The sequence below is a fragment of the Lactuca serriola genome, chromosome 8 (genome assembly GCF_051521515.1).
Source record: "Lactuca serriola cultivar US96UC23 chromosome 8, Lser_US96UC23_V15, whole genome shotgun sequence".
In the NCBI taxonomy this organism is placed as follows: domain Eukaryota; kingdom Viridiplantae; phylum Streptophyta; class Magnoliopsida; order Asterales; family Asteraceae; genus Lactuca; species Lactuca serriola.
In genome coordinates this window covers 206740337-206767519 of record NC_136415.1, presented here as the reverse complement: position 1 = coordinate 206767519, position 27183 = coordinate 206740337, and the positions used below count along the sequence as shown (strand labels likewise).

Here is a 27183-nt window from a genome sequence, read left to right as displayed (position 1 = left end):
AACGTGATTAGGATCTAATACCAAACCTTCACATATAAGAGGCAAGCTCTTAATTTTTGGTAGCCTCTTAATGGAAAAATTAAGTGGCAAGCTCTTAATTTTTCAGATTAAGAGTGTTTAGTAGCATACGAATAAAAGCCTCTTAAACTTTCAGAGTTGGGCTTGTATCTGAAAAGAATAAGAATGCGTCCTTCCCACTTTTACCCTCTTACGGATTCCAAAACCACACACCCGCCTTCACCTTCAGATCTCCTCTTCCATCTCCTCCCTCCTCCAACCATCTCGAGCACCGATCGCTTCTTCTACTTCCTCCGGTCGCTGACCTCCCTATATCGACTCCCCTCATGACTTCCGATGCTAAGCTTCGACAACATTGACCCTTCTTCGACAGCATTCACCACCTCCGACAGCCTCCGCTAGCACCGCCAACGACAACAGCCTCATGTTGCAGGTAAATTTTTTTCCCCTAAAAATAGATTCTCTTTCAATAGATCGAATGTTCTTCTTCTTTTCCCTTGAAAACCGATTCGTATAATTGAAATCGATTGACAGCCTCATCAGTCCTCAATTTTTTATTTTATTTCTATTTCTGTTATTGAGTTTTCTAAGGTCGGTTTTCTGAATTGAAATTGATTTCTCCATAACCATGGGTTCCCAACTCTACCTAAGTAGTTTCAAGAACATCACAAACTATTACTGGCAGATCACCACCAACCACTTTACTTGGGACATTATGATACATTGGTCCAGGCGAAGATTTATTATATAAAGTTATTTCTGATTGAAATCTTGTTTATATTCATTTAATTTGGTTATTGATTTATGTTGCAAAATATACGTTTACAAGCTTGAAAAGAATGGAGTTTGATGTGTATAATTATGGGGGTGTGTTGCTGGAGCTCATAACCAGAGGAGGTTGAAAAGACTGTAGATGGTCAAGTTTTTGTTGATTTCACATTGAAACCTCGTGGGTTTGTAAAAAGGGAGAGGGTGATGTGGACAAAGAACTCACGTAAGGATTAAATTTAACATATTTATTAATTTTGATGTTCTTTTGGTTAATATTGATGTTGTTTTAATGAATTTTGATGTCGTTTATATGATTTTTAGTGGAATTGATGGTTATAGTTGTAATTGGAAAAAAACAACAGAGAAGGGTAAAATGGTCATTTTTGTTATTCAGCACAAAAATTCAAAAGTTCCAACCAAACAACATCTTAAAATTAAGATCTTAAAAATTTAGACCCTGCCAAACAGCCCCTAAATATGGTCCACCAATTTAACATCCCAAAAATACAGGCCAAAAAAATTCATTTTTAAATACGTCGTTATAAAACCAACAGTGTAATAAAACATCTGTAATACCATGTCATGTCAAAACCAAAGTAGAAATAATCAAACGTGTTATCATAAAACAATATCAGAGTGTAATCCCAAAGATCTCATGTGCGGAAAACCATAGTGTGATGCGTTGCGATCAAGCCGACTCCTTTCCTTTGAAAATGAAGTACTTGAAACCAAAACTGAAAACCGTAAGCACGAAGCTTAGTGAGTTCCCCCATCATACCACATACCATACGATCATATAACATACATATACTGTCAGGCATATCTGGGTGCCCGACCTACCCCTTCGGTCCTCTCGACCGGATACTGCCTAGCATATCTGGGTGCTAGCCTCCCCTTCGGTCCTCTCAATCGGATACTGCCTAGCATACCTGGGTGCTGGGCTCCCCTGCGGTCCTCTCGACCGGATACTACATAGCATATCTGGGTGCTGGCCTCCCCTTCGGTATGTTTCAACAAGTAACAGAGGACTATTTCACCCCCTAACGCTACCACATAAAAGAATAGCATAAACACATAAGTCATATACTGCCTAGCATATCTGAGTGCTGGCCTACCCCTTCGGTCCTGTCGGCCGGTAAGTGGGGACTATTTCACCCCTACTACTACCACATAATATCATATCACATATATCATAATCTGTCTAGCATAGTTGGGTACTAATCTACCCCTTCGACCTTATCGACCGGTAACCAGGGACTATTTCACCCCCTACTACCACTATCACATAATATCATATCATGCTAGCACATAAACATAACATGTAGTAGCAAACATAGACAATTATCACAAAGACAATCATCTAACAACAACTCTTACTAGAAGGCCGGCATTGTGGTCGTAGACCCACCGCTACTGGCTGACAGATTCCTGAACTGTCAACACCAAAATAACACCCAATTAATAATTGGGCCCCAATACATAACCATACGTACATTCTTTGGGTAATTACTACATTACGCCTAGATTGGCTTATTCAAGCCCAAGGCCCAATCCATAGGCCCAAAGTCAATTAGGAATCAAAGCCCAACACAAGACCCAATTTTCGAAATTGGGCCTAGGCCTATACATGGTCATTCTAAGGCCAAACATCATATAATCATTAAGGCCCAAACTATGGCCCATCTATGGCCCAATTTTCCAAATTGGGCCCAAGCCCCTTACATGGGCCTTACCCTAGGCCAATTAAATTACTCTAGACCATTGCTTGATCATAGATAACCCATTTAATAACCCAATCATCAAGGCCCAACAGAAAGGCCCAACAATAAACCTAAGTGAAATTAGGGTTTCACATAAAATGATGATTAGGGTTTAGTTTCCTACTTAACCCATTAAGGACTTAATCCATTAAGTCCAATACTTAGATTAATTTCCACCAATGATTATTATTTAATATTCCAAGTTATTACTAAGTCGCGTGTGTCTCGATTAATTCCCCAAAATTAGGGTTTTGATGGCATTATGGTTTTCCAAACCCTAATTAGGGTTTCCAACCCAAATACTAGTCCATTTATTAATTTGTTGGCCTTTTAGATCAATTAGGGCTTTATTGGGCCTATTAAGCCCACCAAAATATTATTAAGCCCATTAGGGTTTTATTGGGTCCATTAGAGTCCATTAAGCTTCATTGGGCCCATTTGAGCTTCTTTGGGCCCATTAGGGTTTCAAACACCCCAAACAAATCAACACCACGAGGCATGGCACACCGCCACCCGACACGGCGGTCGGTGGCGGCAGCCACCACCTCACAGTGGTGGTTATGACTTTCTTTCCATTATTCCATTTTTTTTTACATTTTACATATCCAATCTGTTTAACGCACACACACACACCCTAATCTAAATAAACACACACACACACATAACCACCTAGTGATGGCCCACGGTGGCACATGGCGGAAGCCTTGCGATTTCTGGCTAGACAAAGCACCAACAACACCTATTAACACCAAATGATTGACTGAAGCTAAGGCACACATGAAATACACACTCCATGCATCACCTAACAACGGTGGTTGGCGGCAGCTTGATGGAGGAATCCCGGAGGGAGGCAGACAGTGGCGCAACGAAGTGACCATAGAAACAACTGTAGTGGCGGTGCAACAGCGATGGCTGGCGGCGTCTCGACGATTTAAGGAATAAGGAAAAGACGATGTGAAGCAGCAGCTCTAGCGGCCGACAATGCTACAACTGACGGCGGAGGTTAACGTGGTCAAACACAACAACCGCAGCTTTCCCCGATTGCACCGACGACGGCAAGCGGCGATATTCGTCCTCGTTGGTGACTTCGTCTTCTATAGTAACGGCAGCAACCGCGACGCTACACGATTCGACGACCCCCCCCCCTTGGACCGAATTCACAAGAGGTTCTTCTTCGCTGTCATGGCTGTTCCGATGGTTGGTTTCAATGGCGACACCGATTGGCTAGGAGGTGTCGACAGGACATCGCAACAATTGGAGTGGTGGCCGGAGGGACAAGGTGTGAAGGTGGAGGCTGTTGGGAGAGTTGACGGTTGATGAATATGTGGAGTATTAGGGTTAGGGTTTAAACGATGGGAAGGCTATATACCCGACTTGAGTAACTTTCCCATATCTACATTATAAGCCCCTCCAACTTAATTCCTTTCAAAAGAAGACTATAAATTACCATTAAAACCCTGCCCCTTGAATTCTTCTACAATTAAGTCCGAATTTTACTAAACAGCCCCTCCTTCAACAAATCCTTTATAAAATTAATCCATAATTTATCTTTTTCTACCCCAACTGTCAGTTATGACATTTTCAGCCCTCTCTTCTCTTTTTCTTTCAAATTAAGTCCCAATAATTACCACAGAGCCCTTGCCTTCATAAATATTTACAAACTAAGTCCGGAACTTACACCTTTGACCCCCAACTCCTAAAATCTGTAGCAATTAACCCTCGCGACCAACACCGTGCTATATAATTATTGATTTTAGGGCTATTATACAACCATTAATTTATTTATTTATCTATTAAATAAACGGGGTATTACAACTCACCCCACTTAAATTAGATTTTGTCCTCGAAATCATTCCTTACCATGCCATACACGCCAAACCACTCTAATAACATGGTCACCATGTTGGGCACCCCCTAGCCTTTCCAGGGTAGCCGTGACCAATCTTCACAAAGTCCTAAAATCTGCAGGTGAACAAATTCCATACAACAAGATCACATCTACTCCGTCTGAAATCTGTTGTCTTGAGATAGTCTGATTCCCAGACAGACCACTCATAGAATCATCATCGACGAATCCAGTTTGTTTATCTTTCATCTGATTACTCAGTCCCTGATAACTCGAGGTTCCCACTAAAAATCGGGACCACAAGCCCAATTACCTTTCCAGGTCACTTATACTTGGCCAAGGCTCAACTAATCCCACTGTGAGTGACTTGCCAATTCCCAATCAACCCGCTATTCCGTTCGTATTTGCAACCCAAAACACAAATACTAATACTGCCCAAACGTTGAAACTGCTCGAACACTAAATTGCCTGAAGCAGTAAGCTGCTACATAGCTGCTTACCAAAAGCTACCGAGACCTCATGGGTCTCAATTCGCTTGCCAATCTTCTAAAATACTAGGTTTACACCCAACTACGGAGCCAAAGGACTCACTACTTAGTCGCCTCATATGACTTCTGAACGAAATCCTTCTCTGGAACTAGTTGCCTCTAGTTATCATGACACTGTGAATCTACTACTTTTTGATATAACCGATCAGGTCCATATGTCGAATCCTGTCATCTTCGAATCCAAGGTTGAAAGTGATTGCTACCTGACCAATGGTAGCCTTATCTAACATGTCCTGAAGCAGTACATTGCTTCTCTGATCTCATAATTGTAGTGGCACTCCTACAGTCCTATCATTGGCTCAACCAGATCTAATCCATCTGGGTAATTCCGAAATCCAATCTGTGAATTTCCTTATCCTTACTGCTACACCCGAACCGATGGGTACTATTGTTCCTTCTGCGTCCAAACAACGCGCTCACACTATCTACTAACCTAGTGAATGCTGCGACTACACCCGCAGTCTCACAACACACTATCATTATCTGACCGCTAGTGAATGCTACAGCTACCTCCGTAGTCTTACAACACTTTCCATAATATCTTACTACTAGTGAATGCTACGACTACCCCCGTAGTCTTACAACACTTTCCATACCATCTGACTACTAGTGAATGCTACGGCTACCCTCGTAGTCTTACAACACTTTCCATACCATCTGACTACTAGTGAATGCTACGACTACCCCCGTAGTCTTACAACACTTTCCATACCATCTGACTACTAGTGAATGCTACGACTACCCTCGTAGTCTTACAACACTTTCCATATCGGGTCGGACATGCACTCGACCTAACACACCTAACACATCACTGAACTAGAGTCCTAACCGGAACTCTGACATGGTTCCCGAAACCTGCTATCATGTGACCCCATTGTATCAGTACCATTCCCATGCCCGTGATTTATAAGCGTCACAGTAAACAATGAAATCATCTACACCCTCTTGCAGGGTGAGAATCAGTGCCTCATACAACCGTTGTCTGAGAGCCTCGAAGGCTGCCTGGTATTCAGGCCCTCAACGAAAGGCCACCGACATCTTGGTCAGTCGGGTCAAAGGAACCGCAATCTCGGAGAGGTCCCATGTAAATCTCCGGTAGTAACCTACTAGACCCAAGAAACTCCGAATCTCAGATGGAGACCTCGGAATCTCCCACTGCATCACGACCTCTATCTTGGCCGAATCAACTAGAACACCCTTCTGGTTGACAAGGTGGCCAAGAGATTGCACCTTGCGCAACCAGAACTCACAGTTGGAGAACTTTATAAAAAGTATCTCCCCCACTTAGATTCAACTAAGTCTTCACTGTACGCGAGAATTGAAGGATTCCCGATCCTTCTCAGTTTCTAATAGTCCACTGATGATAACCTGTACTTACCAGTGCTAGCGATCCATCACCAATCAAGCCTTAAGATCGTCCATCCTCTGAAATCTCGATAAGTACTCTTGAAAGCTGATCCAGTCTGACATCTCAATCCATCTAACATGCTATCAATTGAAGACCTTAATCTTCATTTTAGCTGATGAATCCTCGTCCTGTAATGCTTCAAAAATACCGGCGAAAAAATTTCATTTTTAAAAGGGATAATGTCGGTGTAGCATAATGAACATTTGTGATTTGTCCGACTTGTCCAATTATGTGTTTTTTCTTGCTCATAAGGTAATCTAACTTTTACTGTACATGTCAATTAGGTCATTATCGTTAGTTTTTAACCATTCCTCCGTTAACTAGTTATCTAAATTACACGAATGGCCCCTATGGTTTAAATTTCTTTTGTAATTGGTCGATATCATCCATGTTTTAAATCACTCGACTAAAACTACCACAATCCTGAATCTCTACAGACCAAAGTGTAACATTGTCATCGTCATCCCTAAATTCCTTCGCATCCCAACTTACCCGATGCTCCTTCAAAATCGATCAAATATGCTCAAAAACCCGATGAAATCCTCAAAAACCCTACCCAAAATCCCCAGAGAGGCCGATCGTTTGCATGAGGTGCCACAACTTGAGGACCTACGAGAACTTGAAGGATCAACCGTCTAAGTACTACCAGATTTCGACTTCGATCATACAATTGAAACGAGGTTGAGTTCGGTTTTAGGTCTCGTCATTTGGGTTTACTATTTAATGGGCTAAGCTTTTCTTGTGTTCTTAAAATATACGGAAGCTTATGCGATCAAATAATAGGCAAACAAATACATTGCGATTGTATTAAATACGTGTTTGCTAAGGATGTTAGCGCTGACACTTCCCTCATTGATATATACATAAAAACTTAATCGATTTCAATGGCTGAGAAGGTATTAGATGAAATGCCTGACTGAAATGTGGTGTCTTGGACTTGAATGCTTACATGGTATTCATTAAAGGGGTTATACGATCAGGCTATAGACCTTTTTCTGCAAATGCAAACAGAAGGAATCAAACATAACCCATTCACATTTGCTACTGTTGGTGGAGCTTTGGCTGACAACGGTGCAGTTGTGAAAATGAATGCAGGTTCATACCACTGGTTGTCAAATTTGGCTTTGAGCTAACTACATAGGTGTGTAATTCTTTGATTAATATGTATTGAAAATCAGGAATGATCAGATGTACAAGATTTGTGTTTGATTATATGGAAGTTAGAGATGCATTTTCATGGAATGGAATGATAGCAGGTCTTGTAACAAATGGAGAAGATTTACTCTCCCTTGATGTCTTCCATAAATGATACATTTAAGGGTAAAACTCACCATCCTATCTTTGTAACAATACTAAAAGTATGTGCTAAAATCAAAGAAAAAATTGTCTATTATTTGGTGCTTATGAAATCCAATGGTATGCTTCGTGTTTCAACCAGATTTAATGGGGAGAATAATGACAATGTTACACTTTGGTCCCTAGAGTTTCAGGATTGTGGTAGTTTTAGTCGAGTGATTTAAAATATGGCTGATAACGACCAATCACGAAAGAAATTTAAACCATAAGGGTCATTCGTGTAATTTAGATAACTAGTTAACGGAGAAATGGTTAAAAACTAACGATAATGACCTAATTGACATGTACAGTAAAAGTTAGATGACCTCATGAGCAAGAAAAAAACATAATTGGTCAAGTCAGACAAATCACAAAAGTTCATTGTGCTACAGTAACATTATCCCTTTTTAAAACAAGTACATGGCAAAACATTAAAAATAAAAGGCTCGACGATGATATCATTTCACAAAAGATACTGCGTGTCTAGAAACATTTTTATAAAACATTAAAGTGTCAGAGTACAAATTCCCAGGAGGATCTCATGATGCGGAAAGCAAAGCGTGTGTGTGATGTACCGCTACTGCGTCGACTCCTTCCCCTTCAAAGAAGAGGTACCTGAAACCAAAACTGAAAACCGTAAGCTCGAAGCTTAGTGAGTTCCCCCACTGTACCACATACCATATAATCACATAACATACATATATTGTCAGACATATCTGGGTGCCTGGCCTACCCCTTCGGTCCTCTCGACCGGATACTGCCTAGCATACCTGGGTGCTGGCCTCCCCTTCGGTCCTCTCGACCGGATACTGCCTTGCATATCTGGGTGCTGGCCTCCCCTTCGTTCATCTCGACCGGATACTGGGGAACTATTTATCCCCTCTACTACTACCACATAACATGTATCACAATATCAGAATCTATCTAGCATGGCTGGGTATGACTACCCCTTCGGTCCTACCGACCGGATATCTTGGGGACTATCTCCCCCTACTGTCACTAGCACATAAACATAACACAGGTAGTAGTAATCCCTAGATGAATATCACAGAGACAATCATCTGCATACAACTCCTACTGGTGGGCCGGCATTGTGGCCGTAGACCCACCGCTATTGGAAGGTAACTCACCTCGACGTAGCTGCTGATCTGTGTGGGAATTAACTGCCTGCTGCTACTGTTGCTGCTCCGGAAATCCTCTGACTATAATTCCCACAAAACACTCAATCAATCACTGCTAACTGTCCCTTGGGGTAAAATGACCATTTTACCCCTTACCAAGTCATAAGCCAAGGTCAGAGTCAACTTTCAGTTGACCCGACTCGCCGAGTTGGCTCTCCAACTCGCCGAGTCCCTATTCAATCGATTGACCTGTATCCCGTCTCTACTAGTCGAGTTAGGCGTTGACTCGATGAGTTCTCCTTCTAAACTGATTTCCAAGTTCTTCATCCTACTCGCCGAGTTGTATGAACAACTCACCAAGTTCATCTTCATCTGATGAACACTTTATGCTGTGACTCGCCGAGTTGTATGAACAACTCGTCGAGTCCGTTCTTGATCTAAGAAGATTGCCTTGAACTCACCGAGTCAGGGCATTGACTCGCAGAGTTCCTTCATGGGTGAGTTCGGCTTCCAACTCACCGAGTCCACTCAGGACTCAACTACTCTACTCGACACAACGAAAAGGGGACAAACTCGGAGACTTGCGAACCGACTCGCCGAGTCGTTACCATGCAATTACTATATGGTCGATTCTGCTTGAATCCAGCTCATGCCATACATAGATCCGTGATCCTGGGGCTTGATTAACACGTAAAGTTTCCAACTTTACGTGTAAATAGACAACCATGAGGGTTTTAAGGTCCAAAATGCACCAAAGGGGGTAGATCTAGGGCTTTCATGCAATATGGTTCCGAAAAGACAGTAGATATGAGCTCCTGGAGCTCAACCATGCCTAGATCTAAAGGTCGATCAGCTTATTACAAACCCTCAAACACACACAAGCTAGGAAATGGTTCAAAGAGGACTTTAATGGAGCTATAAGGGACAATAACCATGAAAACAAGGGGGAAAATGAGTTATACCTTAGGAAACACACTGAGATATCTCAAAGATGCCTGACCTCCTCTTCTTCTTCTTGATCTACTCTTCTTCCCACTCCAAAACTTCAAGAGGACACACCAAAAGCTTCAAATTCACAAGGAAACAAAGCTTGAACAAGATATAGGGCTCTGAGGGTGAATGGGGGCGAGATTGGGGCGGAATGAGGGTTTAAATAGGGTGCAAACCCCTGAAACTTAGGGTTTCATCCAACAGCGGTGACTCGCCGAGTCCAGAATACGGACTCGCTGAGTCGCCAACTTAAAACGTGTCCCGGGTCCCGACTCTACTCGGCGAGTCGGGCATACAACTCGCTGAGCACAAGGCTAAGAATTCAAACACTTATACAAATTTCCACATACTAGGAATCAAGTGCTACACGTCCCCACTCCCAATCTTGTAGTACCACTAAACTCTAACCGAACACAGCCGATGCAAAAACACAATTCCCTTGAACATCCAATGACCAACCACTTATGCATCTAACACCCGCGACTGACACCACCCTCTTCCTGTCACCAGTTCTGTCCTAGTAACGATAGTGCCTTGAACTCCAAAGTTCATCCATAAATAATTACCGACCATATTTGAACAATGATAGAACCTCTGAACGCTGACTTCACTAGAGAACAATCACTCCAACCCTGATCGAGTATCCTCTAAATAATACTCCTGCATAGATCCCTGACTAAGATCCGAAATGATAACGGTATGCACGGAACCCACTCCGCAAGATGCGTCCCTTTTTGCGGCTCATCAAAGACCTTTCGGCATGCAGGATGGCATATATGATCCTTGGTAACCCAAACACTAGCAGAAAAACCGACCTGAGGTCTGACTTATCCAAACTTACTCACAATTCCAAAGTGGTACGCATTCCAAACATCCACATAACATCATAGAAGATGACATACAGGCAACATCTGGAAGAATACTGACCCCCTTCTGCTGATATGACCAATCCTGCTACCCTGTAGCAGCCTAAACCCTTGGAGTGACAAACTCCCTCATGTACTTTCTCATACGCGTTGCACTTACTCAGGCCCTGCTGGCCTTTCACCCGATGATCAGAAGTCATGGGTCTCTTCCCCGGACCCTCTACTATACGCAACTGGCACGCACCTCTCTTTCCAGGGTGCTCCCAAATCGATCCCGCATTTGCAACTCTTGGAAATCATATCCTTCAGGGTCTGACACCCTGTCACACTTACTAGCTCGCTTGCCAATGGCTAAGCTGCAACAACTGGAACATCCTCTGTCCCCAAACTGGGTCACAAACTCTTCCCTGAAGCTTCTTAGATTCTCTAAGACTCTCACTGATTTGAGTATGGATCCTGTGCTTTCAGTAGTACGGGCCCAATACTACCTTCCACACCTATCCATACTTTCCTCAGCAATCCTCCTGAATTCTCCAAGTCACTTCCTCAAACTGGTACACCCAAGTCTCATTGAACCTCACTACCAACTCACTAAAATATATCCTAGGCTGCGCTAGGCTCCCGAACTCACCCAGTCCTCAGCTGCTGAAAGATTCCCAGTAATGTCAACTATCCACCTCATGAATATAGCCACAAGCAACAAAGATCAGATAATCCTTCGAGTAAAAGATCCATCCCTAGAACGGTTGGACTCAGACAAGAGCTGCGCAATAGGGTCAAGTCTCTCACTCTGAGATTATCCGGCCTGTATCTCATGTGACCTAGCATATTCACTTAATAGTTAGCTCACATTACTAAGAGTCCCACAAAGCACAGAGCAAGCAGTATTCAGACAATGGAAAATCTAACCATCATATTCCAATCAGATCATTCTATCCTCTAATCAGGAATCTGTACATGCAATTCAAAGGCTCATACAATCAGGCATAACCTAAACAGGCTATCCTATCACTGACTGATCAGTACTAGCATCCAATTCTACAAGCACATACAATAGACATATAAGGTATCCTCCTAGATCCTCAGCCCTAATCTAGCATGCAGTTTTCATAATCATATCAGATCATAACATAACATGTATGGGTATCTTGGGGAAGACTTATTTGAGCAAAATTAGGGTTTTTACATAAAAATTCAATTAGGGTTAAGTGTTTCTCACTTAACCCCTTAAGGACTTAACCCATAAATCCATCACTCTACTAGGCCATTCACACAATGAAGTTAGGTATAATTCACAATATCACTCTAACAGTCCAACCGCGGGTCCCGATAAAATCCAAACTAACAAACCCAAAATTAGGGTTTCTAGCCCAATCACCATCCAACTAGTCTAGATCAAGCATTTTGGCCGATTAGGGTTTCACTATGTCAAGAACCACCCACTACCACCTCAGGTAGTGGTGGTCAGTGGCGGCTCACGGTAGTGGCCACCACCTCATGGGGTGGTGGTGGGTTTTCCGGCTACATAAACACACATACAACCTCAAAAACACCGAGAGCAACAAATAAACTCGAACACACACCTATACACACAACCAAAACCACCTCCCATGGTGGCTGGTGGCGGTGGAGGGTGGCAGAAAAACAGGAATGGGTGGCGGCAAGATAATGGCCACTATGGTCGCTTCCCACGCTTTTTTGGCCAACAGAAACTCGCATGCACGCAAGTACACCAGCGGGACACAAGAAACACACCCAATCATAGCCACCCACGTGGTGACACATGACAGTCGGAGGGGAGGCATCAACCGCAACCGCTGCTCGATATAGCAATGGCGGCGATAGTCGGTGACAACAAGGACGAAGACAAGGAGGCGTACATTCTCCGGCGAGGAACAATGGCGGCGAAATCGCGATTTGTTTCCCTCGGCCTCTTTTACCCGACGTCCACACCTGTCCCGACGATTCTTCACCCGATGGCGGCAACTGAGGTAGCGTGGCAGGTGGCTCGTGACTCCGACAATGGCTAGGTGGCAGCCGATCAGTCGTAACCAAGCGGTGGCTGAGAGGAGAACACAAGGTGGCGGCTAACACATTTTAGGGTTAGGGTTTTGGGGGGAAACGACCTTAAGACGGGAAAGATAGGTCATTGGGTGCCAATCTCGTGTTCATTCAAACTTCCATCCAAATATCCAACTTCAGTCCCTCCTCACAATTTTGTTTTCAATCTAAGTCCAAAACTTACCAAATAGCCCCTGCCCTCAGAATTCTTTACAAATTGAATCCTAAAATTTACCATTTAGCCCTTGTTTCCCAAAATCTATTCAAATTAAGTCCCAATAATTTACCAAGCAGCCCCTGCCTTCATAAATATTTACAAACCAAACCGGAACTTACACTTTTAACCCCTGACTTCTAAAATTATTACGGTTAACTCCTCAAAATCAACACCTTGCTAAATTATTAATGATTGTTAGGGTTTTATTCATATTAACTCTTATCCCTTTATTTATTTAATATACATGATGTTACACCTCTTGTGCTGATGAAGAGTAATGACACTGTTGCGGATGTTAATGGTCATCTTGGCAAAAACACATGGAAATAAGAACAACTGAACAAGTTAATAAGAGTATTGAAGTGTATGATGATAATAAACTCATAAATGTGGCAGATGCGTTTGATGCATGTGATTGGCTCCCTGCTGTTACTCGAAGCACTCATTGGAGGGTTTTAACGAAGAAAGCTAGGTGTGGGATGTATGAGTTAACATCTAAAAAGGATGTTCAAAACAATGCAAATATGCATACCTAAAATGATGAACATGTTGATGATACTAAATACACAGATCTGATATCTGAGAATTTAGAAGTAACAATGATGACGAAGAAAGAAAGAAAGACGACTAATAGGAACAATGATGACGATGATGATCTTTTGACAGTTTAGGCCCAAAAGGCTTAGAAAAGAAGAGGAGGGAAAAAAAACAACAAACATGATAAATCGAATGGTACGATAGGGCTTCTAGCCTAGCGGTATCTGGTGTTGCCCTCCCTCCTAAAGGTTGAGGGTTCAAGTCCTGTCATGGACATAAGCGGAGTTAAAGAGTAGTTTAGAAGTAGAATAGATATGTCGTTTCAAAAAAAGTGATAAGAGAATGGTGGCCCAGAGAAGTCTGATTGTGAGAAGAAGTCTGAGCATTCTTAAGGTGAAGATAAAGAATTAAAGGTGGTGACCATTTCTGAATAAAGGAGCAGAATGTTGGTCTAATTTAGAAAATAAGACGCAGGGGTTGCTAGCCTTTTACACACAGGGACAGACACGGTAGCACCAGCAACACCTCGTTTTTCTCGACGTAGTGCAAAAGTTTCGATTTTTTTTCTTTTTTCTACTATAAAATGTGCCAGCGGTAACACCTACTATGGATCGGCAACACCTGTTACAAACCGGCAACACCTACTACAAAATCCTGGGTCCGTCCCTGTTTACACAGGCATGTAAAACATATCAGATGGCTGTGACAAAAATTGGTTTGTGTTTAGTATAAATTAGGACCTGCGTTGCTTTTAATTCCATTTCAGAACAAGTTTTTTCCAGCTAATAAAGCATATGCTCCATTCTCCAAGCAATCTTGTTATCCCTTGTTTTCACGTTTTCCTTTTTTGTCCCTGTTTTTTGATCTGTGGGTTCACGTCTGTATCAGTACACAAAGTAACATCAGATTACTTTGTTTTTTTTTTTATTGCCTTTAAATCTTTGTGGCCATATTTTCTTTGTTTATAGAAAAAAAATCTGTTTGTCAAGCCCCTCTTTCTCTTCACATAATCACATCAATTTGAAAGACGGAGAAGACGATCAGTGATGGGGGGTGAAGCTGCACGGGTAACCGCACTCCAAATATTCTTTCCTTAAGACTTTACTATACAACGATAAATAAATTTCAAAGTAATAAATCATATCGCAATTAACTTTTCAAATTACTATTCTTTTCTAAAAACATTATTATATTATGGGAATCACTTAAGGAGGAAGCAATCTTAAAGTTGCTTTTGCATGTGAGCACCACAAATCAACTCTATGTTTCTATATAAACATGTAAGAAGATGGAAGTAGTATTCACAGAAATCAAAATAAAAAGGTAGAAAGATGGCAAGCTCAAGCTCCAATTCACATGTCACTCTCGAAGTTGGAGAAGAACACACATACACATACCCATACCCATCAAATCTATCTGCAACAGGCTTTACCACTGTGAAGCTGAGTGGTAGGGATGAGTATGGTATGTGGAAAACACAGATGCTATGTCTATTTGAGAGTCATGGTATGCTTGGTTTCATCGATGGTACACTCATGTGCCCTCAACCCATTAGTATTTCAGGGAAGGAAAAAGTGGGTGACCATCAAACTCACTACAGGCTGTGGAGAAGATCAGATGCACTTGTGAAGGGTTGGATTTTTGGTTCTCTCTCTAAACCAACATTAGGGTATGTTTTGGATCGTCTCCATCAACAGAGAAATGCAAATGATTTTAGTGGAAAAGATGCATGGGATGAACTCCACACTATGTACGCTCCTGTTGGTATACCACCTGAACTGCTAGTAGTTGAAGGTAGAAAAAACTTTTTTTATTGATCTATCTTTAATTCGAGTTGGTCATTCAGATAGACCAAAGCATATAGCACTCGTAATTATAATATCCAAAGCATATAGAAGTCGTAATTATAATATGATAAGACATGTATAGCTTTTGATATATATTGTATAATCACTAAAAAGATTGAGTCACCAAACACTGTCCATACAAACAAGGTTTTTATTTTCATCCTCATTTAAAACCTTTAATTGTTTTATTGGGAAAATGACTTAGCCCAATTATGTTTTGTCTTTTCTAGAAGATTGAGTCACCAAACACTGTCCATACAAACAAGGTTTTTATTTTCATCCTCATTTAAAACCTTTAATTGTTTTATTGGGAAAATGACTTAGCCCAATTATGTTTTGTCTTTTCTAGAAAACCTACCAACTTAACTTATTTTCTAAAAAAAACCCTTAGAAGTTATACTTTTGTTCAATTTTATGGAAGTTAAAGAATAGAAGACGTGGCTTGTTACCATATCAGGAAAAGGATTTGTAAGATCAATGAAGTTTTCAAACCGTTCAAAAAACCTCAATCATGTTTTGTCTGTTTAAAAAGTTAAGTTTTTTGAACTGACAAAATATGATTGAGGTTTTTTAAATGGTTTGGAAATTTCGTTGGCATTTTTTAAACAAAATTTAAAGTTCGTTGGGTTTTCTTGAATAAACAAAACATGATTGAGGTTTTCTTGAACGGTTTGAAAACTTGGTCGAGCTTGTAAGTCATTTTCCCTTGTTTTATTAGATTAAATTAGATTAGATTAGATTAGATTAGATCAGATCACATCAGAGCACATATTTTTCTATCTTGTAGTTTTTACGTTCATAACAAATATGCAAATATAGATACACCACAAGATAAAGACAGAGCAAAGAATCTCGACAGATTATACAATTATACTGAAGCTGGTTACTGGAATGGGGTCGAAGACATACTGAGGCAGGAAAAGGTTGCAGTGACGGACAAAATCACCAATAATGGCAACACCGCGCTCCATGCAGCAGTCGGTAGTTTCAGGGGCCGAGAATTCTTAGAGAAATTGTTGGAAAAGATACCTGAAAACACACAACTAACGAATATAAGAAATTCAGATGGAAGCACACTGCTTCATGTCGCTGCCATTAGTGGCAACAATGAAACTGCTGATATCTTGGTGGCAAGGGACCCAGATATGTTGTTGGCCAAGGACAAGGAAGGTCAGACACCACTAGCCTTGGCTCTTTCTAATATGCATACCCACACAGCCCGACATCTTTTGCGGCACATCAATACTCTTACTGATGATATACAGAAGGATGCTCTGTTTTCTGGCACAACTGGTGATGACCTTCTAGTTACTGTTATTTCCTCTAAAGATTTTGGTAAGTGTCGACTTTTAGTAAAAAAACCTAGCTACTATACCCACTTATATAATTGATACGACTGACTTTGGAAAATACGTAGACTTTGCAAGAGAACTGTTAAAGCATTATAAAACATTGCATACTGATGCTGTGCTGATGGCTATAGCTCAAAATTTCCCTGCTAGACATAAAGGTTTCTTGTTTTTTTTATCTTGATTCTACATTGTCAAAATTATTTATAAAACTTCCCTGACAATCTTCCTGAACACCACTTCATTATATTGAAGCGACTGATATACTTATGTGGGTAGATGACCATTTGATAAACCCTTGCAATGAAATTATTTATCACAGATGGGATTTGAGGTTGATATGCATCCCAATCTTATTTGGTAGGTCATGAGCTTATCTTTTCTTGAACTCTTAACTTGTTGGTTGCACATTCTATTATTAACCCCATGATCATCATTCTAACAAAAATTTCTATCCGTAATGCAGTGATTTCCTGCATCATTATGTCTTTCCTGTATATCCTTGGGATGTTAGGTAAGATGATCAACAAGTACCATCATTACATTACTAAAAACAAAAGGGAGGAAAAAAAAGGTTTATCTCTTTATTTCAGATGCTCAAAATTTGTGTCTATGTTGCAGTGTATCTATTCTTTAAAGAGGGACATCAAATTTTTGAAGATGCTATAGGCCTGTTGGCAGAGGTATCTATGTTGATAAGGGAAAAAAACCACTTCAGCTCTTACCATCACTATTACACAAATCCGATTCTTGAAGCCAGTAGACAAAATGCATACGAGTTTGTAGATAAAATTATGCATCACTTCCCTAATGCAATTTGGAGTGCCAATGAAGATGGTCACAACATTATTCAGTATGCTGTGATAAATCGCTCAGAAAATATTTACAACCTACTATATTGGATGAGCCAACATAGGAATATATGTCGAACAATTAAAGACTCTTCAGGGAATAACCTATTGCATCTAGCTGCAAGATTGGCACCTAACAACAAACTGAATCTTATATCGGGGGAAGCTTTACAAATACAACGTGAACTACAATGGTTTAAGGTATAAATCTCAATCGTTCAAAATTGACATACCTGATATTGAAACGCCATAAGTATTTATCAAGTATACGTAACATATTGTAATCTTGTAGGAAGTGGAAAGATTCATTTGTCCTCTAAGCATCATACAAAAGAACTCTTTCAATGAAACACCACAAACAATATTTACTAGAGAACACAAGGAGTTGGTGATTGAGGGACAAAAATGGATGAAGTCCACTGCAGAGTCCTACACGATTACAGCTGCATTAATCATCACCATTGTGTTTGCAGCAGCTATAACAGTGCCAGGAGGAAATAAGCAAGAAGGTGGGCTACCAGTGTTTACCAACCACACTGCCTTCACAATATTTGCAATATCAGATGCCATATCATTATTCTCAGCTGTTACTTCATTGTTAATGTTTTTGTCGATTCTCACTGCACGTTTCGCTGAACAAGATTTTCTCTTCAAGTTGCCTACAAAGTTGATAATTGGTTTGGCCACCTTGTTCATCTCAACCACAGCCATGATAGTAGCTTTTGCTGCAACGTTATACCTTGTATTTGGCCAAAGCAACTCAAGGATTCTTATTCCTATAGCTGTGCTGACATGCCTACCAATTACTTCTTTTGTGACCCTGCAGTTCCCTCTTGTCATAGAGTTGATGAGTGCTACATATGGTGGTAGTATTTTTGGTGATAAGCAAACATATTATCCTTTATATTAATTTTTTTTATCAGACTATGAATGTTCATAAACAAAAAGCATCCACAAATAGGATCAGCTATAAGCTGACATACTTATTGTATAAAGTTCTTAATCCTCAATAACAATACTTCCCTAACCTAAGGAGTATGGACCAATGATTAGAGGATGAAATATGACACATGTTTGGTTATATGTGCTTTTGCATCCTTTCCTCCATTAATCATTTGTATGATAACACATTTCTAAAATATGATATATTTTAAAAAACAAGTATGTTCTTATGTTTTTCCAAAGAAATTACATAAAATTGTTAATGGATTAATGTTTAAAAAATACGTTGCTATTTCTTCCAAATGGTGCCTAGATGCTCGTAAAACTTATTTTAAAATATATCCAAATGGTGTGCACGTGCTCCTAAAACTATTTTGTACCCTACAATTAAGAACAAATAGAAAAGGATTTGAATCAAAGGAGTGATTGGAAATCATAAAAATAACAAAGATGTTTTTGGCTTTCGAGAAGCTGAATGCTCTCCCATAGATTGTCTCTCTAATTGAATACATTCCAAGCTAATGACCGACTCACCCCAAACTTCTGTTTAAGCTTAACCTAACTAGGAGAGTTACCACATTGCCCCCTAACTAACCTTTTATCGCATACATGCTACTTATTTCCCATAAAGCTACTAAGAAGTGTAACAAAGTATTATAAAATGTGTAAAATTGGATTAAAACATTGTTGCTATTTCTTGCCTAATGTTTAGAAGTGTGTTAATATTTTGATTATTTTCTTCCAAATGGTATCCAGGTTCACATAAAAAAATATTGTAATATATGTCTAGGTGCTCATAAAAAGTACATTGTTTGTTCCTATTACTTCCAAATGGATGTTCTTACTTGTGAAAATCATACCACTCATATATAAATTGTTGTTTGTATTGAGTTTGGGGTTCGATTGTGATTAAAGTTGCACATTTGGATGTTTCGGCATCACAAATTGAACCTTTCATGTAACAGCCCAAAAATTCAGATAAAATTTTTCATTTAATAATTAGAAAATCCCAATCACATTTGTTTTTCCAAAATTCCATTACATAAACACATTGTTCAAAAATATCAAAGTATCCAAACAATAAATGCGGAAATACTGGAGAGTGCACGATGTGCTGTCAAGTCGGGCCCTTGCCCTTAGAACCAGAAGTACCAGAAACACCCAACAAAATTGTAAGCACACACTTAGTGAGTTTCCCAAAATACGCAAAACACATAACCACGTAATGTCATGTACATATATACATAGATATTCCATGGACTCCCTCCATGGTCTTCATTCGGAATGACATGGACTACCCCCATGGTCTTACATCCAAGGACCAGAGGCTCCCCCTCATGGTCTTACCGAGTGCCATAGGCTCCCCCCATGGTCTTCACATAATTCAATACATATCAAATCACAAAACCATTGCATATACAACTATTAAAATCTCCTCTCAAGTAATGGGCTGGCATTGGTGCCTTCGACCCATTGGTATAGTGAAAAGACTCACCTCAGTCTGCTGAAAACAATCACTGTTCAACTACCAGCCAAAATATACAAATACCCTAATTAAGATTATAACTCAACCTAATCAAAGAGCCCAGAATTCTAAGTCCAAGTCCCTCCATAATGTCCCAAAGGTCATTCCTTCACTAATATGTCTAGCGGCAAAGTCCAATTCTATATTGGGCCATAAGGCCCAATAGGCCTAAACATACCAACATTTGCCCAAAGATAAATTCAGGCCCAAACACCAACAAATCTAGGACCAAAACCATTAGGGCCCAAAGGTCCGAAGTCCGCCCAGGCCCAAAGCTTCCTAAGAGTGTATGCCCAGCGTACCTCTTCTGTATGCTTAGCGTACTGGGCTAAGGGAATGAATGCGCAATGTACAACATAGTACACCCAACGTATAAACCGCTCATGCACAAAATCCATTAAGTGTTTAATGCATGCATGCTCTTCACTCAAATTCTAGATCTTGGTCGATTTAATGGTCCTAAGGCATAAAGTTGGCAACTTTATGCCTCTGTATGTTATATAAGATCCCAATAACTCAATCTACTTCATTAAGGCCTCTCCAAAGGTCTTAACTCATGCATGGAGCAACAGAAGACATCAAGTTTGCATTTTTTATACTATAAAAAAGTCCATTTTTAAGCCTTAACCTTTTTAAGCTTAGGTTTTGGGTTCTATTCCCATTAGGATGGTTCATAAGGGTAAAGTTGGAAACTTTACCCTTCTAGTCGATATTTTAGTCCAGATCTGAGTGGTGGACCTTTTAGTTTCAAGAATGGTGACTTAATGGATTAAGAGGTGTGTTTCCTGAAGAACTCGGCGAGTTCATAGGGGAGCTCGGCAAGTTGGATCGACTTTTCCCGATTCTGCTGGCTAAAGGGGAAAATCAGTGAGTTCATGGGTGAACTCGACGAGTTGGACCGACCTTGCTCGATTCTGTTTATTAATGAGGAAACTCAGCAAGTTGAAGAATAACTCGGTGAGTTGAGTCAACTCAGAACGTTGACTTTGACCAAACCTAACCTTTTTGGGGTTTTGAAATATCAATCAGTATCTAAGGGATTGTTTTTGTTTAGGGGTTGAGTAGATCTGATTTCTTGGGCCGAAATTTATCCAGTTATCATTCAATATTCGAGGTGATTTTCCTTACCGGGTGTAGCGGGTCGAAGGCACCAAGGCCAGCCCATGTTTATATTATGTCGTTGGTATGCTAGTTGTCTCCGTGACTCTTGCATGTGTTGTGTCTGTATGTTTTCCGGGTTAAGGCCCGATGTCGGGCGCGACCTGATGGATATATGTATGTTATGTATCTCTATGATTGTTGCATGTGTATGTGTTTATTTTGATATATGTTATTGTATGTTGGGTGGAGCTTGGTTGATGTCGGACAGGGTTCGAAGCCAGACTAGGCCCAATATATGTTATTGTATGATTGGTATGTGGTATTTTGGAGGAACTTACTAAGCTTTGTGCTTATGGTTTTTAGTTTATGTTTCATGTATTTCTGGTTCCAAGGGGAAGAGCTCGGGATGACTGCATCGCACACACCATTGGGATTTTGTTATGATGTTTTATTCTGAATTACGACAAATTGATACACTAGTTTATTTCAGATGTTTGGATGATTTGGGAAATTACTATTTTATCTATTAATTAAATTGAAAATTTTTGGGACCATATTTTTGGACATTTTAGATTTAATTTCAAAAGAGGGGACTTCCACATTATCATGTATGCCTGTTTTTGGGAGAAAAAAAATTCTAAACTTCCAAATCCTGAAGACATATACCACGTTATTTGTGTTGAATTGCCTGACAAGGATAGTGAAGCTGATTTGTATCAAACTGTTTATGATAACATGATACACGGACCTTGTGACAACGATCAACCATTTATGCCGTGTATGAAAAAAGGAAAATGTTCAAAACGATTTCCACGGGAATTTATCGATCGTACATATATCTATGAAGATGGTCAACAATGGAAATAATGTCATTAAAACGATCTTTCTTTAGACAACAGGTATACAAAAATCATTTTCAATGATTTACTAAATTTTAATTCCTTAAATCTGTTTTTTTATGAAATATATTATTATTTGTTTAAATACATAAATATCAATAAACATATTAAATTAAAATTGTACTAATATTTTATTTTTATACAGGCAATGTAATGTATAAAACATATACTTATTATATATGTTTTCTTGTGTTGTTCCTATGTTAACCTCACATTATCATTTAATGTTATTTATGACACGTTTCTTGATTTTTCAGATATGTTGTTCCATATAGTTAAATCCTTCTGACACAATACCAAGCTCACATGAATCTAGATTGGTGTAACCAGGTTGGATCGATAAAGTATCTTTTTAAGTACATTAACAAAGGGCCAGATAGGATAACGACATCTATTGTTCATCCAACACAAAAGAAGAAACAACAGATACAAAATAACGACCATGATGAAATTGGTGAGTTCTATAATTGCCGTTATATTTGTGCATGTGAGTCATGTTAGAGGCTTTTTGGGTATGACATATATTATAAAACATCGTCTGTCGAAAGGTTGTCATTTCACCTCGAACATAAACAGCCTATTGTGTTTAAACCAAACCAACATGTTAATCAGGTTGTTTCCAAACCGACTATCATTGCTTCTTAATTTTTGGCTTGTATGGAATGTAACAAGCATGAAGAAAATACACAGAAGCTGTCATATGTTGAATTCCCAACTAAATATTTTTGGAATAAACCAATTAAGATATGGACAAGAAGAAAAACCAAGTCCAAGGCACTTGGTCGATTAAACCACATGTCTCCCAAGTTTGGTGACATTTATTACCTATGGATTTTGCTGAACAAAATCAAGGATCCTACATGTTAAGAAGATATTAGGATAATTAATAGAATTGTGCGTGAGTCTTACAAGGATGCTTTCTATGCTCTTGGTCTATTAAATATTGATAGAGAGTACATTTCATCAATAAACGAAATACGTCATTGGGCCACTGCTTCTTTCTGCAGGTCTCTCTTTGTTATGTTGATTACATCAGATAGTTTGTTGATGCATGCTCATGTTTTTAAACAGACGTATAAATGTCTTTTGAATGATTTCATTCACGTTCGTGAACAAAAAATCGGCGTCAGAGGTAAATACACTAATTTATAAATATTTTTAATTCAAACTAATTAATTTCTTCTTGAAAAGAAAAGAAATTAATTTCAACTTTAAATAAAATGGATAGAAACTAATAAAAAAAGGTCATTTTATTTGTATTGCTATTATTATAGTAAATGAAATATGAAAGCCAAAACCAACATTTTTATTTCATATTTAAATGGTCATTTGATGGAAGTGCATTGTTGTTAATTGCTGTAAAATTTCGTTTTCCACTACATTTAAATTTGATGCCAAAACAACCATATTATTCTTCATATACAAATGCCCCTTTAACTGTAACATTCTGTTTCAGATTGTATGAGATTAGGGTTTGAGGGTTGCAACTCGAGCATGAGGAAGTCTTGGGGCTACGATGAGTTGCTTGAAGAGTAGGGTTTAATGGATTTTGGCCATAAGAACATCCTATGTGCTCATGCAAACCCTAATGCTTGGATCTAGGTTTCTCTATTGTACATGCATTCATCCAATACTTTAAACCCTAGATCTAGCATGTGATAATCTATATTAATATAAGAATATGGTTTAGATCTTACCTTGATTGTTATGTAGCAATATCAATCTCAAATCCTCCTTGTAATTGGCTTCAGAAAGCTTAGTGTCACAAATATCACACCTTTAATGGCTCACAAACACCAAGAGCAAGAGGATGAAGAAGGAGAAGAGGAGAGGCACCCAAAAACGTCTAGAAACCCTAAGGAATCAGTTAGCCATGTTTTTGGTGCCCTAGGGGTCCTTAAATATGTGAGGCTATTAGGGTTATCTAACAAGGAAACCCTAATTTGACTGCTTAGGCCCTAAGCAGCCCATGGACTCCCTCATTAGAAGCCTTGGACGATTTCTAATGGGTTACCCCATAGAATTCGTCCACTCCTCTAATATGGAGTCCATTAGCCTAATATTCAATTATCACACAATTGATAGTTCTAGTCCCCTAATTTTAATTAATCTCTTTTAGCCACAAAATTAGTTCTTAATTAATTATTGACTAATAGTAATTAAACAATATGATTTCTCCTTTAATATATTATTCATATAATATATTAATAAATCATAATTAAACCTCTCTCTCTCTCTCTCTCTCCATAATTCATCCTATCAAGTTGCTTTGGTGAAGGCAACCCAAAAGGACCATGCACCATCGGGTCAAGTACATACCAAAATAGTTATGGACTTAGACACTAATCCAACAGTCTCCCACTTGGATAAGTCTAATAACTATTCTGTGTATGACTTCAGATCCTGATCCGTAATCGTAGCTTTCAAAAGCCGTTGTCAACTCTGATTTTATCAGATACGCATCCTTTTGATAAGAGATCATATATTACTCCATTCTAGATATCGTATAGACATGAGACATGGATTATAATCATTCTCGCAGTCTATGTGTTGTTTCCTGATTTCCGATTTATGAAGACTGACAACAGACTAAAAGTGAACACATCAACTTAATCCCGGCTTGGTCAAGCGCTTAGGGTGTCATCACTAAATCATCGAGGGGCCCACATCTATCGTTTTTATCCCACTTTGAGTAAAAGGAAAGGATAAACTTCGACTCAATGTTCGCTTGTACTCACTCACCGAATTACACACAACAATATGTTTTATAACACCAAGTTACTGGTGCGTTTACATATTATCAATGTGTAATTGACTACCAAGATACAACTTACACATCTTGGTTTCAAGAATATAAGATATTATCGTCTCACTAATAACTCGTGATAAAATCCATGAATCGATCCAAGTGAGTGTAGGTTTAATCCAATACTCTAATCTTATAGCAGCACTGATGAACCCTGCAGCAAACTTTTGCTATGTCTAAATCACTTTAGGCAATCTATAGTCAGATTCATGATAATCTTCTTTCATTCCTACTCCCAAAGAATGAGCGACTGTCGAGGGTTTGAATAATCTTATTATTCGAGAAGTCAAAACATGCAAAGTGGAACACAAGGATAATACTAATCTTAAATGGCCCTAAACTTTTGAGTATAAATAAAACATTTTATTTAATCACCATATTGATTACTCATTATTTGTTGTTTCGGGTAATCAACTTCTTACTTGAATTATAACAACAATTGTCCCATGCTCTTAGCATGCACACTATGCTTGCCTATGGTCTTTACTTTGTGAAATAGATCAAATGAACACATTTCTAGTGATGCTCATTTCACAATTCCTAACCCATTAGTGCAAGAATACAAAATTCTCGCCACTACTAAAATATGTTAGATTCTAACATTTTATACAATGGTCCTTTCGTAATATCACAGCGCCAAAGTCACCAAGACTTTGCCAATGAAATTACAAAGTACTCTATTGGAAATTGTTACAAGACAATTCCATAGTCATGAAGTCTCATATTCAAAGTACATTCCTTTGAACATCCTTCTTGCATAAAAGTTTCTAATCTAGAGATTGATTCTCGATATGCAACTCCCAATATGGAAACATTTCCATATTTGCCATATGACAACTCATTCTAAATATAATCTTATCTATTCATAATAATGTTAATATGGTCCATCCATAACTATACTTTCAACTGTCCACAAACGACCAATTGTTGGCGAACCTTAGATTGTCCTTGACAGTTGTTTAATTATTTTAGTCAAAACCGGTTCTATTTCCTTTTTCCCTCTAAATGCCTTAGGCATTTGGAAAATTTTAGAACGGTCGAATATTACAGCATATACAATCGATCCTATACCTGAAGCGTATGAGATACAATGGCGTAATGAAAAACGTGATACTTTACCAGTTTCTTACTATAATATCGTCATAATATTTCTATTTGCCGTGTTCTCAAAATTCGAACTATGAAGAGGGATGTCGTAATAAAAATCGTATTTTGAGAATGCAAATAATAAATATACCCTTGACTAAATACAATTAAATTTCTCAATCTAAGCTTTTAGATTGGAAACGAAGTATAACATTCTCTCCCTTAATTATAGCAAAAACAACTTTTCTACCCCTGCAACTTTGCAAAGTGAAACTTTTGTTTTTCTATAATTAATATTGCTAACTTGCAATACTTAAATAATAATCGTGCTCCCACTAACATGATGATTATATCCATTCCAGCATAACATTTATGCTCCCACTAGCTTTTACACGTATTTAGAGACCAGCTAAACTTCTAGAAAACAATACTGATTGACTTCCAAAGTTCATTGTTTCTAATACAATATGCTTCGATAAGCCTTTATCTAAGCTTCTCAAAATCACACACCTTTCCTTAGACAAGTCACATGTGTGTCTGAACTAATTCAGAACTTATTTTACTAAGTCCCAAATGTTCAGACTAATTGCCAAATCTCACAATTCGAACTATGAAGAAGGATGCCGTAATAATAATCAAATTTGAGAATGCAATTTACAAAATCACTATCTCCTTAAAATCTCTCTTAATGAAAGCGTTTCCTCACAATCATTATCATGAAGGAGAGAAACCTAATGATACTTAGATTTTATGGTGTATGTGTTCCTATCCATGTGAATTTGCCATAACCATAATCGAAAGATAATGTTTGTGACAAATTCAAACTCTTATGGACAGAACTTGTTCATTCTTAATTTCTTGCCATCAAGGGTCCCACCATTGCTTCTAAGTTATCTAGCAGTTCACCTATTCCAGTCAATGTACTTTCATTGAAGAAGGTGCTTGCCCTTATGCAGTCAATTTAGAACTTGTAGAACTCATATGGATAAGTAACTTTACTGGAATGGCATAAAATTTTGTCAACACGATAGGTTATAAACCTCAAGTCGTGTGCTAGTGTTTAATAGGTTTACTTCTTGATTTGTTCTTGAAACTTTTGAAGATCTTTAGACTCCCACTGACCTCTTGACATATTAGATTCTCTTGTCAAGAAAACATTTCTTGACAAACAAATATCCAAGAGTTAGTATGTGTCTATATTAAGACGAAACCTACACACAATTTGGTACTAGTTGGTATGTGTCTTATTCAAGACATCACAACATATCAAAATGTACAAGTGTAAGAACATTCCTACTT

The 27183-nt window shown here is 38.9% G+C and overlaps 1 protein-coding gene across 2 annotated transcripts; it reads left to right on the top strand.

Annotated features, from left to right (window-relative positions):
* Nucleotides 1-14773: 14773 nt before the first annotated feature.
* On the top strand, nt 14774-18608 carry LOC145069054 (uncharacterized). 2 transcript variants are annotated; one of them, XM_079016022.1, is made up of 7 exons: nt 14774-15272; nt 16145-16660; nt 16743-16835; nt 16930-17034; nt 17141-17188; nt 17296-17726; nt 17818-18608. In XM_079016022.1, exons 1-7 carry the CDS (start codon nt 14810-14812, stop codon nt 18433-18435), a joined length of 2274 nt encoding a protein of 757 aa, XP_078872148.1. In that variant the 5' UTR covers nt 14774-14809; the 3' UTR covers nt 18436-18608. The 2 variants fall into 2 exon arrangements, with proteins under 2 accessions (XP_078872148.1, XP_078872149.1); XM_079016023.1 differs by lacking the exons at nt 16743-16835; nt 16930-17034.
* Nucleotides 18609-27183: the final 8575 nt, after the last annotated feature.